This window comes from Gorilla gorilla, chromosome 16, assembly GCF_029281585.2.
Source record: "Gorilla gorilla gorilla isolate KB3781 chromosome 16, NHGRI_mGorGor1-v2.1_pri, whole genome shotgun sequence".
NCBI lineage: Eukaryota > Metazoa > Chordata > Mammalia > Primates > Hominidae > Gorilla > Gorilla gorilla.
Genome location: NC_073240.2, coordinates 102,432,562 through 102,450,269, shown reverse-complemented (window position 1 = coordinate 102,450,269; position 17,708 = coordinate 102,432,562). Strand labels below are relative to the sequence as shown.

The 17,708-nt window shown below is 47.4% G+C and overlaps 1 protein-coding gene across 1 annotated transcript in view; it reads left to right on the top strand.

The window, feature by feature from the left end:
- Positions 1 to 16,500, top strand: part of CHSY1 (chondroitin sulfate synthase 1) — an 80,309-nt gene extending 63,809 nt beyond the window's left edge. Inside the window, exon 3 of the mRNA XM_004056837.4 lies at positions 13,168 to 16,500. Coding sequence (XP_004056885.1) covers positions 13,168 to 14,760 — 1,593 coding nt within the window. The 3' untranslated portion in view covers positions 14,761 to 16,500. The remainder of the gene's footprint in view (positions 1 to 13,167) is intronic.
- The last annotated feature ends 1,208 nt before the right edge of the window (positions 16,501 to 17,708 follow it).

Here is a 17,708-nt window from a genome sequence, read left to right as displayed (position 1 = left end):
TACGTGACGTTTGGGCTTTCACTGCCTGGTGCGGCGCCTTTCACGGGAGTGTTCAGTAAATATTGAGTGCGGCGTGTGCACAGGACCTTATCTGTTTAAAGATGGTTCTGCATGTATTCATCCTGCATCATGCTGCCACTTCTGCCACTTCATTTTTTTTTTTGTTAAGGTGATGCCTGGTGCATTCAACTGATTGCCCCGGATCAGATGTTTGTGAAGGGAAGACATGGGAGTTTAGATGGTTTTCGGACTGCAGATAAGGGTCTCCTACCACAGTCTCTGCTGATGATTTAGACATGGAATGTTCACTTGCAAAATCTATTGTTTCAGTTTTATCACGTCACTTATAGTCTTATGCAGAAGCCTTAAATTGCTAGCAACAGCTTTTGTTTTACTTTGCTAAGCTTAATTCTCAATTATTTTGAAATGAGTCAGGCTTCTCTAAAAGGTGTTTAGGTTTCAGAATTAGTCAGTAACCATTCAGGACTCATTCATAATAATTCTCATTTTTTTTTACCACTAAAGTCCCAGCTTAATTTCCATGACAATTTCAGTTTTTAAAACACAAAACGTAATCCTTGAACTTAATTAGACGAAAATTGGCAAAGCCTACACAAAACTAATTAGGAAAGACCTAGTAGGGACAGTAGGATAACCGTGTGTCCTGAGAGTCTGGACAGGCCCAGTTTATGCTGGTGGTCTCGGCCTGATTATTAACAGACCCAGTCTTTCATCTCAAAAGGTCCTGCTTGGGACAGTAAGTTACCTGCAGAGCCTACCTGGAAGCATATGAGAATGTAATTTAAATGTTGAAAACTCGTGACTGGCTACCAGCAGTTACGGTCTCTTGACATTTAGACAACGCTTACTTTCTTTGAACCACTTTTCAGGACAAAAGGGTGAGAAAACCACTTCTCTGTAATGAATGGAAACACTGCCTAAGTCCGAATGGGAAGTTGTCGCTCTGTAGCAGTGATGGTCTGTAGCTGAGGCTGAACCGTGTACGTGCTGAAGGGCAGTCATGTAAACAGTTAACAGGAAGAACGAGGACTTAATGAGAATGTTGGCTCTCCTTGCAGCGGACAAGAAGGACATTTGCTAATGAAGACTGTGGAAGGTATTCGTTAACCAAAGATTAGATATGGGTGGTTGATGGTTATTCCCAGCTGGGCTAGAAGTTCCTGGGAAGAGCGTGACCTTGGTATTAGCCCCTCTCAGATTCACTGGAGAATGACGCAGAGCCCTGAAACATCTCACAGGAAGGGAGATGGCTTTGCTGGAGTTGAAGGATATGGAGGCACTTTTTATAACAAAGATTAAGGCTTGTTTCATGGACGGTGGAAATTAAATGAAGTCATCAGTGCCACTATAAGCATCTTAAGAAGGTTTCTTTGCTGAGTTTTTTTTAAGCAAGGAATACTCTTGTGATTACTAAATTAACCTGTCTATATTGACTTGTGTTTTCTTCTGCAGTACTTCTAACTTTCTGTTTTATAATATTCTTTTAGGTGATGTGCCAAATTATAGATTATTGAAATACCTTATAATAAAATCCTCTTAAACTTTGAATTTGGTACTATCAAAATATTCTGGAGTTTTGTTTGTTTGTTTGTTTGTTTGTTTTCTTTTTTGAGATGGAGTCCTGCTCTGTTGCCCAGGCTGGAGTGCAGTAGTGCCATCTCGGCTCACTGCAGCCTCCGCTTCCCAGGTTGAAGCGATTCTCCCACCTCACCCTCCCGAGTAGCTGGGACTACAGGCACACGCCACCACGCCTGGCTAATTTTTGTAATTTTAATAGAAACAGTGTTTCACCACATTGGCCAGGCTTGTCTCAAACTCCTGACCTCAAGTGATCTGCCTGCCTCGGCCTCCCAAAGTGCTGGGATTACAGGCGTGAGCCCCTGGCCCGGCCCAAAATATTCTTTATAACAAAAATGTCATTACTTTATTCCTGGAGTTACTAAAATGAACTGTTAAGAATCTCGTATTTTTAACTAATTTTATAGAAGAGTTGGAGATTAAGTTTCACAGGATAGAAACAGTTAATAGGGATGTGTTATTACCCTTTAATGCTTCAAATATAGTTTTAGTCAATGAAGATATTGCCGCAGCTTCAGCCATAGCAGGAGTAGGTGGGCAGAAGAATGTCAGAGCTGGGCTTCAGAGGATTTGTGGCTCGTTCTGACATGGTCACATAAGATCTTTGAATTCTTCACCTTGACGGATCCTCTGTCTAGTACAATGCAGTCACTTTTTTGTGTTTTTTGTCTGTTTTTGTTTTTGTTTTTTTTTGACAGGCTCTTGCGCTGTCACCTAGGCTGGAGTGCAGTAGTGCGATCATGGCTCACTGCAGCCTCAACCTCCCAGGCTCGTGATCCTCCCCCCTCAGCCTCCCGAGTAACTGGGCCCACAGGCATGTGCCACCACATCTGGCTAATTTTTAAATTATTTGTAGAGATAGGATTTCACCATGTTGCCCAAGCTCATCTTGAATCCCTGGGCTCAAGCAGTCCTCCCGCCTCTGCCTCACAAAGTGCTGAGGTTACGGGTGTGAGCCACCTTGCCCAGCCCAGTCATTTTATAAATGAGAAAACTTGAGACTCGATCAATTCAAGTAGCTTGTCCAAGGTCTTACAGCTTTATTCTTGAAATTGTTATATTCTAAACTTTCTTCCAGAGAAATAGTTGCTTTATTTCTGTTACAAGAAAATTGCAATTTAGTCATGTGACTATACGTTTTATTTATTTATTTATTTATTTATTTATTTGAGACAGGGTCTCACTTTGTCACCCAGGCTGGAGTGCAGTGGCACGATCTCGGCTCACTGCAACCTCCGCCTCCCAGACTCAATTGATTCTCCCACCTCAGCCTCCGAAGTAGCTGGGACCTCAGGCATGTGCCACCACCCCTGGCTATTTTTTTTTTGGTAGAGACAAGGTTTCACCATGTTGCCCAGACTGGTCTGGAACTCCTGGGGTTGCAGGCATGAGCCACCATGCCTGGCCTGACTATACTACTTAAGGGTCAGGGACTTCAACAATTTCCTGTTGAATGCAGGAAATTGCCTGGAGCTCAGTAATTAAATGTTACCTGCGTTGTTTCCTACTTACTGGCATTCTGGTGGTGAGCAGTGACTTGGCCCATAATATGAGGGAAAGCAGGAAGATGGTTGGAGATGTAGGCGCTAAACGCTTAATGACCAGCATTTCTCCTTGATGTGCCTAGAGCAAAATGATTCAGTTTCATCTCACCCACAGCATGCCTCTTAAATACGCATCCTCAAAGAAAAATGAAAGCTAGGAAGTAGGGAAAACCCAAATCACAGCAGAGAAACTGGAAACTTGGTGAGGTTAAAAAAAAAAAAAAAAGATATTTCGAGAACATTGCAGGGGATTCCAAAGTTCAGTACAAATGGCCTCATTGCCACAGAGTCAAAGATTCCATCCAGAAGCACTGAGATCTCTTGATGTGGTCACATGGGAGGGCTACCTGGGAAGGCGGGGAAGGGGGATGGAGGGTGCTCCGTGGAGGATGTGTAATCACAGGGAAGGGGGATGGAGGGTGCTCCGTGGAGGGCGTTCACAGGGAAGGGGGATGGAGGGTGCTCCGTGGAGGGCGTTCACAGGGAAGGGGGATGGAGGGTGCTCCATGGAGGATGTGTAATCACAGGGAAGGGGGATGGAGGGTGCTCCGTGGAGAGTGTTCACAGGGAAGGAGGATGGAGGGTGCTCCGTGGAGAGTGTTCACAAGGAAGGGGGATGGAGGGTGCTCCGTGGAGGATGTGTAATCACAGGGAAGGGGGATGGAGGGTGCTCCGTGGAGAGTGTTCACAGGGAAGGGGGATGGAGGGTGCTCCGTGGAGGATGTGTAATCACAGGGAAGGGGGATGGAGGGTGCTCCGTGGAGGGCGTTCACAGGGAAGGGGGATGGAGGGTGCTCCATGGAGGGCGTTCACAGGGAAGGGGGATGGAGGGTGCTCCGTGGAGGGTATGTAATCACAGGGAAGGGGGATGGAGGGTGCTCCGTGGAGGGTATGTAATCACAGGGAAGGGGGATGGAGGGTGCTCCGTGGAGGGTGTTCACAGGGAAGGGGGTTGGAGGGTGCTCCGTGGAGAGTGTTCACAGGGAAGGGGGATGGAGGGTGCTCCGTGGAGAGTGTTCACAGGGAAGGGGGATGGAGGGTGCTCCGTGGAGGATGTGTAATCACAGGGAAGGGGGATGGAGGGTGCTCCGTGGAGGGCGTTCACAGGGAAGGGGGATGGAGGGTGCTCCGTGGAGGGTGTTCACAGGGAAGGGGGATGGAGGGTGCTCCATGGAGGGTATGTAATCACAGGGAAGGGGGATGGAGGGTACTCTGTGGAGGGTGTTCACACTCAGAGCAAGGGCTGGCCTGGAGGCCTCATGGCCCTGGAGCCTGGTGGGGCCCGTCACGGCTTCCCTAGGTGTTCCTTCCTGCTCCATTCAGAAATCACAGATGATGTATGAATTTCTTTCCTAACCTGGCTTTAATATCTCATTGACATTTTTGCTTTGCATTATATTTCACATTTCCTGTTCTTAAAGAGCTCTAAAGACAGCATATTTGATTTCTGCCTCTCCATCTCCCATTCCACACGCTGAGGGTAACAAGAAAATGTTTCCCTACCTCCACACCAAAGCCATTTATGATAAGGCTTTGTACAGAAATTGGCTGAAGGGCACCACCTGAAGCCCATTTGGGCAGGTCTTGGTTAAGGTGGAGGTACTGGTCCTTACCTGTGGCAGAGTGTCTGCTCACCTGTTGCCCATTTGGGCAGGTCTTGGTTAAGGTGGAGGTACTGGTCCCTGCCTGTGGCAGAGTGTCTGCTCACCTGTTGCCCATTTGGGCAGGTCTTGGTTAAGGTGGAGGTACTGGTCCCTGCCTGTGGCAGAGTGTCTGCTCACCTGAAGCCCATTTGGGCAGGTCTTGGTTAAGGTGGAGGTACTGGTCCCTGCCTGTGGCAGAGTGTCTGCTCACCTGAAGCCCATTTGGGCAGGTCTTGGTTAAGGTGGAGGTACTGGTCCCTGCCTGTGGCAGAGTGTCTGCTCACCTGAAGCCCATTTGGGCAGGTCTTGGTTAAGGTGGAGGTACTGGTCCCTGCCTGTGGCAGAGTGTCTGCTCACCTGTTGCCCATTTGGGCAGGTCTTGGTTAAGGTGGAGGTACTGGTCCCTGCCTGTGGCAGAGTGTCTGCTCACCTGTTGCCCATTTGGGCAGGTCTTGGTTAAGGTGGAGGTACTGGTCCCTGCCTGTGGCAGAGTGTCTGCTCACCTGTTGCCCATTTGGGCAGGTCTTGGTTAAGGTGGAGGTACTGGTCCCTGCCTGTGGCAGAGTGTCTGCTCACCTGTTGCCCATTTGGGCAGGTCTTGGTTAAGGTGGAGGTACTGGTCCCTGCCTGTGGCAGAGTGTCTGCTCACCTGTTGCCCATTTGGGCAGGTCTTGGTTAAGGTGGAGGTACTGGTCCCTGCCTGTGGCAGAGTGTCTGCTCACCTGTTGCCCATTTGGGCAGGTCTTGGTTAAGGTGGAGGTACTGGTCCCTGCCTGTGGCAGAGTGTCTGCTCACCTGTTGCCCATTTGGGCAGGTCTTGGTTAAGGTGGAGGTACTGGTCCCTGCCTGTGGCAGAGTGTCTGCTCACCTGAAGCCCATTTGGGCAGGTCTTGGTTAAGGTGGAGGTACTGGTCCCTGCCTGTGGCAGAGTGTCTGCTCACCTGTTGCCCATTTGGGCAGGTCTTGGTTAAGGTGGAGGTACTGGTCCCTGCCTGTGGCAGAGTGTCTGCTCACCTGTTGCCCATTTGGGCAGGTCTTGGTTAAGGTGGAGGTACTGGTCCCTGCCTGTGGCAGAGTGTCTGCTCACCTGTTGCCCATTTGGGCAGGTCTTGGTTAAGGTGGAGGTACTGGTCCCTGCCTGTGGCAGAGTGTCTGCTCACCTGTTGCCCATTTGGGCAGGTCTTGGTTAAGGTGGAGGTACTGGTCCCTGCCTGTGGCAGAGTGTCTGCTCACCTGTTGCCCATTTGGGCAGGTCTTGGTTAAGGTGGAGGTACTGGTCCCTGCCTGTGGCAGAGTGTCTGCTCACCTGTTGCCCATTTGGGCAGGTCTTGGTTAAGGTGGAGGTACTGGTCCCTGCCTGTGGCAGAGTGTCTGCTCACCTGTTGCCCATTTGGGCAGGTCTTGGTTAAGGTGGAGGTACTGGTCCCTGCCTGTGGCAGAGTGTCTGCTCACCTGTTGCCCATTTGGGCAGGTCTTGGTTAAGGTGGAGGTACTGGTCCCTGCCTGTGGCAGAGTGTCTGCTCACCTGAAGCCCATTTGGGCAGGTCTTGGTTAAGGTGGAGGTACTGGTCCCTGCCTGTGGCAGAGTGTCTGCTCACCTGTTGCCCATTTGGGCAGGTCTTGGTTAAGGTGGAGGTACTGGTCCCTGCCTGTGGCAGAGTGTCTGCTCACCTGTTGCCCATTTGGGCAGGTCTTGGTTAAGGTGGAGGTACTGGTCCTTGCCTGTGGCAGAGTGTCTGCTCACCTGTTGCCCATTTGGGCAGGTCTTGGTTAAGGTGGAGGTACTGGTCCCTGCCTGTGGCAGAGTGTCTGCTCACCTGTTGCCCATTTGGGCAGGTCTTGGTTAAGGTGGAGGTACTGGTCCCTGCCTGTGGCAGAGTGTCTGCTCACCTGAAGCCCATTTGGGCAGGTCTTGGTTAAGGTGGAGGTACTGGTCCCTGCCTGTGGCAGAGTGTCTGCTCACCTGTTGCCCATTTGGGCAGGTCTTGGTTAAGGTGGAGGTACTGGTCCCTGCCTGTGGCAGAGTGTCTGCTCACCTGTTGCCCATTTGGGCAGGTCTTGGTTAAGGTGGAGGTACTGGTCCCTGCCTGTGGCAGAGTGTCTGCTCACCTGTTGCCCATTTGGGCAGGTCTTGGTTAAGGTGGAGGTACTGGTCCCTGCCTGTGGCAGAGTGTCTGCTCACCTGTTGCCCATTTGGGCAGGTCTTGGTTAAGGTGGAGGTACTGGTCCCTGCCTGTGGCAGAGTGTCTGCTCACCTGTTGCCCATTTGGGCAGGTCTTGGTTAAGGTGGAGGTACTGGTCCCTGCCTGTGGCAGAGTGTCTGCTCACCTGTTGCCCATTTGGGCAGGTCTTGGTTAAGGGGGAGGTACTGGTCCCTGCCTGTGGCAGAGTGTCTGCTCACCTGTTGCCCATTTGGGCAGGTCTTGGTTAAGGTGGAGGTACTGGTCCCTGCCTGTGGCAGAGTGTCTGCTCACCTGTTGCCCATTTGGGCAGGTCTTGGTTAAGGTGGAGGTACTGGTCCCTGCCTGTGGCAGAGTGTCTGCTCACCTGTTGCCCATTTGGGCAGGTCTTGGTTAAGGTGGAGGTACTGGTCCCTGCCTGTGGCAGAGTGTCTGCTCACCTGTTGCCCATTTGGGCAGGTCTTGGTTAAGGTGGAGGTACTGGTCCCTGCCTGTGGCAGAGTGTCTGCTCACCTGTTGCCCATTTGGGCAGGTCTTGGTTAAGGTGGAGGTACTGGTCCCTGCCTGTGGCAGAGTGTCTGCTCACCTGTTGCCCATTTGGGCAGGTCTTGGTTAAGGTGGAGGTACTGGTCCCTGCCTGTGGCAGAGTGTCTGCTCACCTGTTGCTTAAACCCACATCACCCTCCTTTAGAAAGGGAGAGCTGTTTCCTTGACGACAGTTTAGACTTTTTTAAAGATCATTACAGCTATGTGTTCCACCCAGTCTGTCAGGTAGGAACTTCTCTGTCTGAATTGTTTATATGCCGTAGCAACATGAATAAATAATAAATTAATAAAAACCCTCAGTCTGTTCTACAGCTTCTACCAGCCTGTTAGTCAATACTTTTCTCCATGTTTACCCCCTTAGCACACACACTCTGTGAAAGTAACAACCATAGGCAGCTTCTAAAACATTTTGTGAAATGGATTCCTGAAAATGTGTGGGGACGTGTTGTCCTAGTGGGTGTGTGAGAAGTAATCAGTCATGTAGAGGCCTCCCATGGGGGCCCGCCCTCCCTGTGTGGGGTATGGACGGCCAGGAATAAAGTGTGCAGTCATATTTGGTCTAGGGAGTAAAAAAAGGTGACCACTATATCATCTCTCCAGAGTAGTATATATTTTCTCTTTCAATATGCTACTGATTTTTGCGTTTTAAAACACATCCTGGCCAGAGGAGCCCAGCCTTATCCTTGTATGCCGTTTACCATGTGTAAGATACCGTGTCTGTCCTCATCAGCTGTTTCCTTCTGCATGGATGTCATTCAACAATTTCTCCATACTTGCTCTGTTTAAAGGCCTCACTTGTTATGAATTCGATGTATCAAGCACTGAGCTGGACTCTGGAGATGGAGGCAGTGAGCACCCACACCCTCCCCCGTTTGCACGTGTTCCCGCAGCTGCTGCAGGGCTGTCCGTGTGATGCCTCCTTGCATGGTCATTCTGGCCCATGCGTCTCGTTTCCTGGATCCTGTCGTCTTCTTTACAGCTTTCTTTCCTTGCTTTAGAGGAAGATATCCTTCAGTAGCTTCCTGGGAAGGAATGAATGCAAGGTAAAATTGAGTCCTGAGTATCTGACATCTTTCGCTCTTCTCACTTGATGGATAGTTTGGGAAGAGAATTCTACACTGAGAATAATTTTCCACTCCTCCCACTTTTGAAGGCATTGTTCTTCAGCTCCCAGTGGTGTTATCTGTGTCCGGTGCCGTTTCCATTTCTGATGATTTCTATATGCCCTTTTTCCTCCTCTGTGGAAATTTTTAGATTGCTTTTTCCTGTAGTTTTTATACTGGATACTTTTATACTGTACTTTTTATACTGGATACTTAGAGTTTAACCCAGGCACCTGACTCCCTTAATTCTGGATCCATTTTTTTATATTGTTGTTTCCCTCCTGTGTGCTTTTTGTTCCTAGAATGAATACTTTTCTCTCCTGTTGTCTGTTGTTTTTTTTTTTATCGTTATGATCTTCTAGGGATTTCTTCAGTTTTATCTTCAAACTCTACTCCTTTGTTTTGCTGTCTTGTGTTTGGTTTCAAGGGTTTTTTCCTCTGATTTTTGTGTTTATCATATTCTGTTTTGGTTGCACTGTCTTCCCTTTGACTATATTGTAGCTTTTTGTTTTTGTTGTTGGGTTTTTCTTCTGTTCACTGCGTTTCTGTTCCACCAAGGGTTTTGCTTTTGTTTTGTTTTATTTTCATCATTCCCATTTGGAACCCTTTTTCAGCTGCCCTGATGATCCTTGACTGTTGATTTTCATTAAGAGTGAAGCATTGAGAAGCTCACCAGGAGCTGTGTAGCAGAGGCTTTTAAAACTAGTGTCTTTGCTGTAATGATCCAGCTTTTTGGTTGATGTTTTTGTTGGCAGACTCTAGCTATCTATGGTACTGTTCAGTTGATCCAAAAGACTCTTCCGGTTTCCTGCTTCGGGTGGGGAGTGGGATAAGTTTTCTGGGACACAAGTGGGATATGAGGGCAGGGTCCTACGTGGGGTGGTAAGTGGGATAAGTTTTCTGGGAGGCAAGTGGGATATGAGGGCAGGGTCCTGCTCAAGTGCCCCAATTTCCATTTCGCCGTTATCAGACTTGCACCTCACCACCTTGTGCTTGGGTGTAATTTCTGGAAAAACGAAACTTCAGAGTTATGTATTTATCAAGGAAGTAAACCCAGAGGACTAAGATGCAGCATTCAGTCATAACTGTATAAAACAACTGTGGTACATACTCTACTCCTGTGTGACTTCATAGCTTCCTCCTGTTGCCACTGTGGTGAGCTCAGCTGGTGCAAATATAGGCTTGAAATGCTGGGTGACACTAATCATCCCCGCCTGAACAGTTCATCGCTCCAGAAAATTGCATATTGCAGTCAAGAGCGATCTCTTGCAGTTCTTATATTTTTCTTCAGATTTAGTGCAATACTGTGAACCTCAAATAACACCGTGGGACCCATATGAAGTACCACTAACCATGCTGAATGGCTCCCAAGAAACAGAAAAGTCATGACATTACAAGAAAAGATGAATTGCTTGCTAGGTACTGTAGATTGAGGTCTGCAGCCGCAATGGCCCATCCATTTCAGATACAGATGATTGATCTTGTAAACAATGTAAACTCACAGTATTAATACATACAGTGCTGTAAGTGTATTTACTCTTCCTTCCATGCCATTTTCTTAATAACATTTTCTTTTCTCTAGCTTCCTTTATTGTAAGAATGCAGTATATAATTCACAACATGCAAAAGATGTGTTATTGATTGTTATTGGTAAGACTTCCAGTCAACAGTAGGCTATTAGTAGTTAAGTTTTTTGGGAGTCAGAACTCATACATGGGTTTTTGGCTGCATGAGGAGTCGGCACTCCTAACCCCCACGTTGTTCAAGGATCCACTGTATCTGGGAAGAGAGGAGAAAATCATGTGAGTTCCACCACTCCTGTTCAGCCATAAGTCTCCAATGTGTGTTCTAAGAATACCTCTGTGCTACTGTCTTGAAGCACTGTTGAGGGAGGAACAGAATTCTGCAAGCAGACCCATGGGGAACCTGTGGCATGACCCAGTGGGGCTGGAGAGAGAAGGGTCAGAGATACATGGGGAGATGGAATTGGCAGCACGAGCTTCCTGCAGGGCAAAGAAGGAACAGCACGTGCTTCAGACTGTTGTCACCTCACTGTAGAAGACAGCTTGTAAGGCCAAATTCATGTGTGTTCACACTCTTGGAAATGGAGAGACCTTCCACAAACGATATTATGGTTCTTCGTGTTCATTGTTAAGAATTTGGAGATTATGAGCAGATGAAATGGAAACAATACATACTTGAAACAAATACATATAGAATCTCTGCCGGAATTGTCATCTAGCTTTTTATCTCACAGCAGACAGTCATGACTGTGCTAGCTCTCAGTTAGGCAGTATGTGGGCTTGTGGGTCTCTGCCGTGGAAGAGCCTTCCTTACCGTGAGATCCTCAGGGGGAGGCAGCGGTGGGGTCTGGTGGCCTGCACGGTTACTTAAGTCACGTTGCAAAGGCTGGCCTTGGTGGAACAGGAAGCATGGCTTCCCCAACCCTGGGAGCATCTTCTGAGGCACCATAGCAGGTCCTTGTAACTGCTGTGCGCCCGAGTGCCCCAACAGGATTGTAAAATGACTATATTTGCTTCAGGGTTTTATAGCCTGCAAATAATCGTTCTCAACCTTTCCTCTGAGTCCCCACATGACATTTGCCACCTTGTAGCCCTGCCGTTTGTACGCAAGAATCAGCCCAGCTAGAAAGTGAACAGTAAGGATGCTTTGGGCAGGAAGTGCATCAGGCTTCTTTTGTTGTGACCCACAGAAGGAGCAAAGTAAAAAGAGAAAGAAGTTAGCGTGGTTCATCCAAGCCTTGTGGCAGGGCCTTTATCTTCATGTTGTTTGTATCTGGCCTGCCCATCAGGGCTTGAAGGAGTCCCGGTGCCAGTCGCTTACTGCCTTCTCCCAACAAGCCCCAGGTTACTTCTTTGCTTCAGTTTATTTAAAACAAGAGTTTGAGATTTGCTTTCCTGTAGTTGATAGTAAAGCTGATAGTAGGTAGCAGAAGGGGCATGTAAAATTCCATATAAAGTGTGCCCTGTGTGCTGCATGGGGGTCAGAGTCGGAGTTTCTCCTCCTAGCCTAGGGAGGCCCTGCTTCCTACCCCCACAGAAAACCTCACCACCTTTTCTAATTAATTAGAAAAGTGTGCCACAGTGTGGGAGTGATTTCAGTGCTAAGTCCATGCATGCACCTGCCATGTGGGGAGCATAAGCGGTGTGGGAAGGAAAGTTGGAAACAGCGGCGGCGCTTTGGAGGACCTGTAATTCTGCTCTAATTCTTGCTCTAAGACCGGACTCACGGGTGCCCAGGAGGGTAGAGGTCAGCGCTCATCAGACCCCAGCTCTGTGCAGGGCCTGGCAGGCATGCCGGCTCCCTGTTTTCTTTTTACCTTATGAGAAAAAGAAGTAAGGTATAAAAGTGCCCATTTATATTTCTCTACTATTACAGTAGTTGCAGTGGCTCAGGAAAAAGTCAGCATATGATTGTCCAGAGGCAAATAAACCAGTCAGCCAGAATGCGTATCATCCCTTACCAAGAGTTAGTATTTAACAATATGAACGAAAAACAACCATGAACTTGAAAGAAACAGGACTAATTTACCAGATACCAACCTCAAATGCTTTCACTGAACATTTTTTGCAAACTATTACTCTGCATTCCAACATGCTTTGTAAAAACGTTCATCTCCTTGCCCAGATGTACTGAGGCACTAGGCACATTCCCTTCCTAACTTGAGGGAACCCATTTTGGCTGATGGCCCATAAGCTTATGCTGTCCCAAAACCTGCGCCACAGGGCGGAGGCAGAGTTGGTGGAATGGTGAGCCCTGTGCATCCTGCATGTTTCCCATCTGCCAGCATTTTCTGATCCCCCAGGCACCAAGCTCCGTGCTGATGCCGGAGACCCCATGCTGAGCAAGCAGGCCCGCTCCTGCCTCCACAGAAGACCTGGAGAGGGGCACCTTCCTCGTACACAGGAGGCCAGCAGCGTGAAGAGGGTTTTCAGCGTGTGCTTGCTTCCAGAGACTTCACGGAGCCTTGTTTCATCCCTACAGCATCCTCGCAGGGCCAGGCCGCCTCCTGCCTCTGATAGGCTTTCCTTTCCCTTAGCTCCCTGGAAGCAGGGTACTCCTTCGCTCAGGTTGTTTGCCTGGAGTTCTTCTGGCTCTCAGGAGGAAGTTTATTCCCACAGATAGAAGCCGCAGGGTCTGCTATTCAGGTCTTCAGCCAGGGACGCATGACTCTGTGGGTCCCTTTCACAGGCGTAGTGGGACGGGGGTGGCTTTATCTTTCAGGCATGCTCCTGTGGTACACTGTGATCTCAATTTTATATGTTTTCATTATGGGACAACTTTTTCATAATTCTGTTTGCCTGTGAAAGTATATTGGCCAACTTTGGTTATTAACCCTTACTTCCTTAAGCAGTTTCTATCTGTGAATTCTTCTAACCACATTGGACTGCTGTTGATTGGGCCTTATCTAGGGCCTTTTGTGTGCTGTGGTCCATTCAGAAACATTTCTAATATTTGCATTTTCTTTAGCATGTGCTGGCACTCAATCATACAATACTAAATTTGTGATCTCTTTTTTTTCCCGTAACAGATGCAGCAGCTTTTTTATGAGAATTATGAGCAGAACAAAAAGGGGTACATTAGAGATCTCCATAACAGTAAAATTCACCAAGCTATCACATTACACCCCAACAAAAACCCACCCTACCAGTACAGGCTCCACAGCTACATGCTGAGCCGCAAGATAGCCGAGCTCCGCCATCGCACAATACAGCTGCACCGCGAAATTGTCCTGATGAGCAAATACAGCAACACAGAAATTCATAAAGAGGACCTCCAGCTGGGAATCCCTCCCTCCTTCATGAGGTTTCAGCCCCGCCAGCGAGAGGAGATTCTGGAATGGGAGTTTCTGACTGGAAAATACTTGTATTCGGCAGTTGACGGCCAGCCCCCTCGAAGAGGAATGGACTCCGCCCAGAGGGAAGCCTTGGACGACATTGTCATGCAGGTCATGGAGATGATCAATGCTAACGCCAAGACCAGAGGGCGCATCATTGACTTCAAGGAGATCCAGTACGGCTACCGCCGGGTGAACCCCATGTACGGGGCTGAGTACATCCTGGACCTGCTGCTTCTGTACAAAAAGCACAAAGGGAAGAAAATGACGGTCCCTGTGAGGAGGCACGCGTATTTACAGCAGACTTTCAGCAAAATCCAGTTTGTGGAGCATGAGGAGCTGGATGCACAGGAGTTGGCCAAGAGGATCAATCAGGAATCTGGATCCTTGTCCTTTCTCTCAAACTCCCTGAAGAAGCTCGTCCCCTTTCAGCTCCCTGGGTCGAAGAGTGAGCACAAAGAACCCAAAGATAAAAAGATAAACATACTGATTCCTTTGTCTGGGCGTTTCGACATGTTTGTGAGATTTATGGGAAACTTTGAGAAGACGTGTCTTATCCCCAATCAGAACGTCAAGCTCGTGGTTCTGCTTTTCAATTCTGACTCCAACCCTGACAAGGCCAAACAAGTTGAACTGATGAGAGATTACCGCGTTAAGTACCCTAAAGCCGACATGCAGATTTTGCCTGTGTCTGGAGAGTTTTCAAGAGCCCTGGCCCTGGAAGTAGGATCTTCCCAGTTTAACAATGAATCTTTGCTCTTCTTCTGCGACGTCGACCTCGTGTTTACTACAGAATTCCTTCAGCGATGTCGAGCAAATACAGTTCTGGGCCAACAAATATATTTTCCAATCATCTTCAGCCAGTATGACCCAAAGATTGTTTATAGTGGGAAAGTTCCCAGTGACAACCATTTTGCCTTTACTCAGAAAACTGGCTTCTGGAGAAACTATGGGTTTGGCATCACGTGTATTTATAAGGGAGATCTTGTCCGAGTGGGTGGCTTTGATGTTTCCATCCAAGGCTGGGGGCTGGAGGATGTGGACCTTTTCAACAAGGTTGTCCAGGCAGGTTTGAAGACGTTTAGGAGCCAGGAAGTAGGAGTAGTCCACGTCCACCATCCTGTCTTTTGTGATCCCAATCTTGACCCCAAACAGTACAAAATGTGCTTGGGGTCCAAAGCATCGACCTATGGGTCCACACAGCAGCTGGCTGAGATGTGGCTAGAAAAAAATGATCCAAGTTACAGTAAAAGCAGCAATAATAATGGCTCAGTGAGGACAGCCTAATGTCCAGCTTTGCTGGAAAAGACGTTTTTAATTATCTAATTTATTTTTCAAAAATTTTTTGTATGATCAGTTTTTGAAGTCCGTATACAAGGATATATTTTACAAGTGGTTTTCTTACATAGGACTCCTTTAAGATTGAGCTTTCTGAACAAGAATGTGATCAATGTTTGCCTTTGAACACATCTTGCTGAACATTATGTAGCAGACCTGCTTAACTTTGACTTGAAATGTACCTGATGAACAAAACTTCTTTAAAAAAATGTTTTCTTTTGAGACCCTTTGCTCCAGTCCTATGGCAGAAAACGTGAACATTCCTGCAAAGTATTATTGTAACAAAACACTGTAACTCTGGTAAATGTTCTGTTGTGATTGTTAACATTCCGCAGATTCTACCTTTTGTGTTTTGTTTTTTTTTTTTACAATTGTTTTAAAGCCATTTCATGTTCCAGTTGTAAGATAAGGAAATGTGATAATAACTGTTTCATCATTGTCTTCAGGAGAGCTTTCCAGAGTTGATCATTTCCCCTCAATGGTACTCTGCTCAGCATGGCCACATAGGTTTTTTGTTTGTTTTGTTTTGTTCTTTTTTTGAGACGGAGTCTCGCTCTGTTACCCAGGCTGGAATGCAGTGGCGCAATCTTGGCTCACTTTAACCTCCACTTCCCTGGTTCAAGCAATTCCCCTGCCTTTGCCTCCCGAGTAGCTGGGATTACAGGCACACACCACCACGCCCAGCTAGTTTTTTTGTATTTTTAGTAGAGACGGGGTTTCACCATGTTATCCATACTGGTCACGAACTCCTGACCTCAGGCAGTCCACCCACCTGCGCCTCCCAAAGTGCTAGGGGTGGGCCACCAAGCCCAGCTGGCCACGTAGGTTTTAGAGCAAGGGGCGTGAAGAAGGCACAGTGAGGTATGTGGCTGTTCTCGTGGTAGTTCATTCGGCCTAAATAGACCTGGCATTAAATTTCAAGAAGGATTTGGCATTTTCTCTTCTTGACCCTTCTCTTTAAAGTGTAAAATATTAATGTTTAGAATGACAAAGATGAATTATTACAATAAATCTGATGTACACAAACTGAAACACACACACACCCTAATCAAAACGTTGGGAAAATGTATTTGGTTTTGTTCCTTTCACCCTGTCTGTGTTATGTGGGTGGAGATGGTTTTCATTCTTTCATTACTGGTTTGTTTTATCCTTTGTATCTGAAATACCTTTAATTTATTTAATATCTGTTGTTCAGAGCTCTGCCATTTCTTGAGTACCTGTTAGTTAGTATTATTTATGTGTATCGGGAGTGTGTTTAGTCTGTTTTATTTGCAGTAAACCGATCTCCAAAGATTTCCTTTTGGAAACGCTTTTTCCCCTCCTTAATTTTTATATTCCTTACTGTTTTACTAAATATTAAGTGTTCTTTGACAATTTTGGTGCTCATGTGTTTTGGGGACAAAAGTGAAATGAATCTGTCATTATACCAGAAAGTTAGTTTTTTAAATTCTCAGATCAAATGTGCCTTAATAAATTTGTTTTCATTTAGATTTCAAACAGTGATAGACTTGCCATTTTAATACACATCATTGGAGGGCTGCGTATTTGTAAATAGCCTGATGCTCATTTGGAAAAATAAACCAGTGAACAATATTTTTCTATTGTACTTTTCAGAACCATTTTGTCTCATTATTCCTGTTTTAGCTGAAGAATTGTATTACATTTGGAGAGTAAAAAACTTAAACACGATTCATAAAGTTTTTCAAGTTATTTGAGGGAAATGCTTCTGTGGACCGCAGTTTGGGAGTGAAACGAAACCCGGTTTCAAGTGCTTCCTTCCGTTTTTTCCTCAAATGAGCTCGTCCTTGTTCCTTGTCAACTCGCTGACCCCACATTCTTCAAAAGAAAGGTCTTCAAACCGGGCCCGGGCCCCGTCTGGCTCCTGGGTAGAAATGTCCCCTCCTAGGCCCCATAGAATCTGCATTTTAACAAGTGCCCGGCGTGGGGCTGTGGCACAACTTGGGGTTCCAGGATCAATCTAGTTAGAGGATAAATCAACACAGTTGCAATATAACGCAAGAATAAAAAGAAGTGAGATCTTTGATGCCAAGGTAGCAAGCGCGTGTGGGCAAGCATTGCCCCCGGGTAGGTATATTTACAGTGTAATGACAGTTAAGTCCCAGCATAATGACATTGGACTCACAGCAAGAATTGCCATAATTCAGCCTAATTGCCATTTACTCCGTGGGAGTGTTTAGTTTTTTCTTGGAGAAAAAGCAGAGACATTTTTATTCTTCGGTAAGGAAGAGCATAATATGCATCTTCATGACAAAGTATTATAAATGCTTTCCTATTTACCATAGTGACAAACTGCGGGGAATTGGGACGTGGTGTGAGTGACATGTTTGAGTGTGCATCCAGCATTTCAGTGACCCTTGGTGAAACCTGCCATTTCCTTCCCTGCTCCCACTCCTGATCAGGTCTGTCCCTCTTCCTGATAGCAGTGTTGGTGTTCATGGAAGTACTGCCTCCCTTCCAGGCTCCGTTTCCAGAAACGCGGCGGGACCCCTCCTCTAGCTCCCCGCCCTGGCAGTGGCGTGTCTGCACTCTGCGTGCTGGCCTCCAGGTTCCACTCTCCTCCTTCACCTGGTGCTGTTCTTTTGCCCAGAGGGTGGACTCGGCAGTTCCACGGGCACCTGGGCCCTCCTCAGCCTGGCTGCTGTCCCTGCGTCTATCATCCCCCATTCCACAGGGCACCTCCTCCAGCCGCTGCGCCCCAAGTCGTGGGGGCGTCCGTGTCTGCGGCCCTGCCACACACTTTCCCTCCATCTGGACAACCTATTTCCCAGGACGCAGCTGAAACACGCCACTGTCCACTCCGCTGCCACCCTGGACCCTTCTGTGGGATGTGACACAGCTGGGCCTCCTCCTGTGACCATGTGGCAGTATCTGTCTCA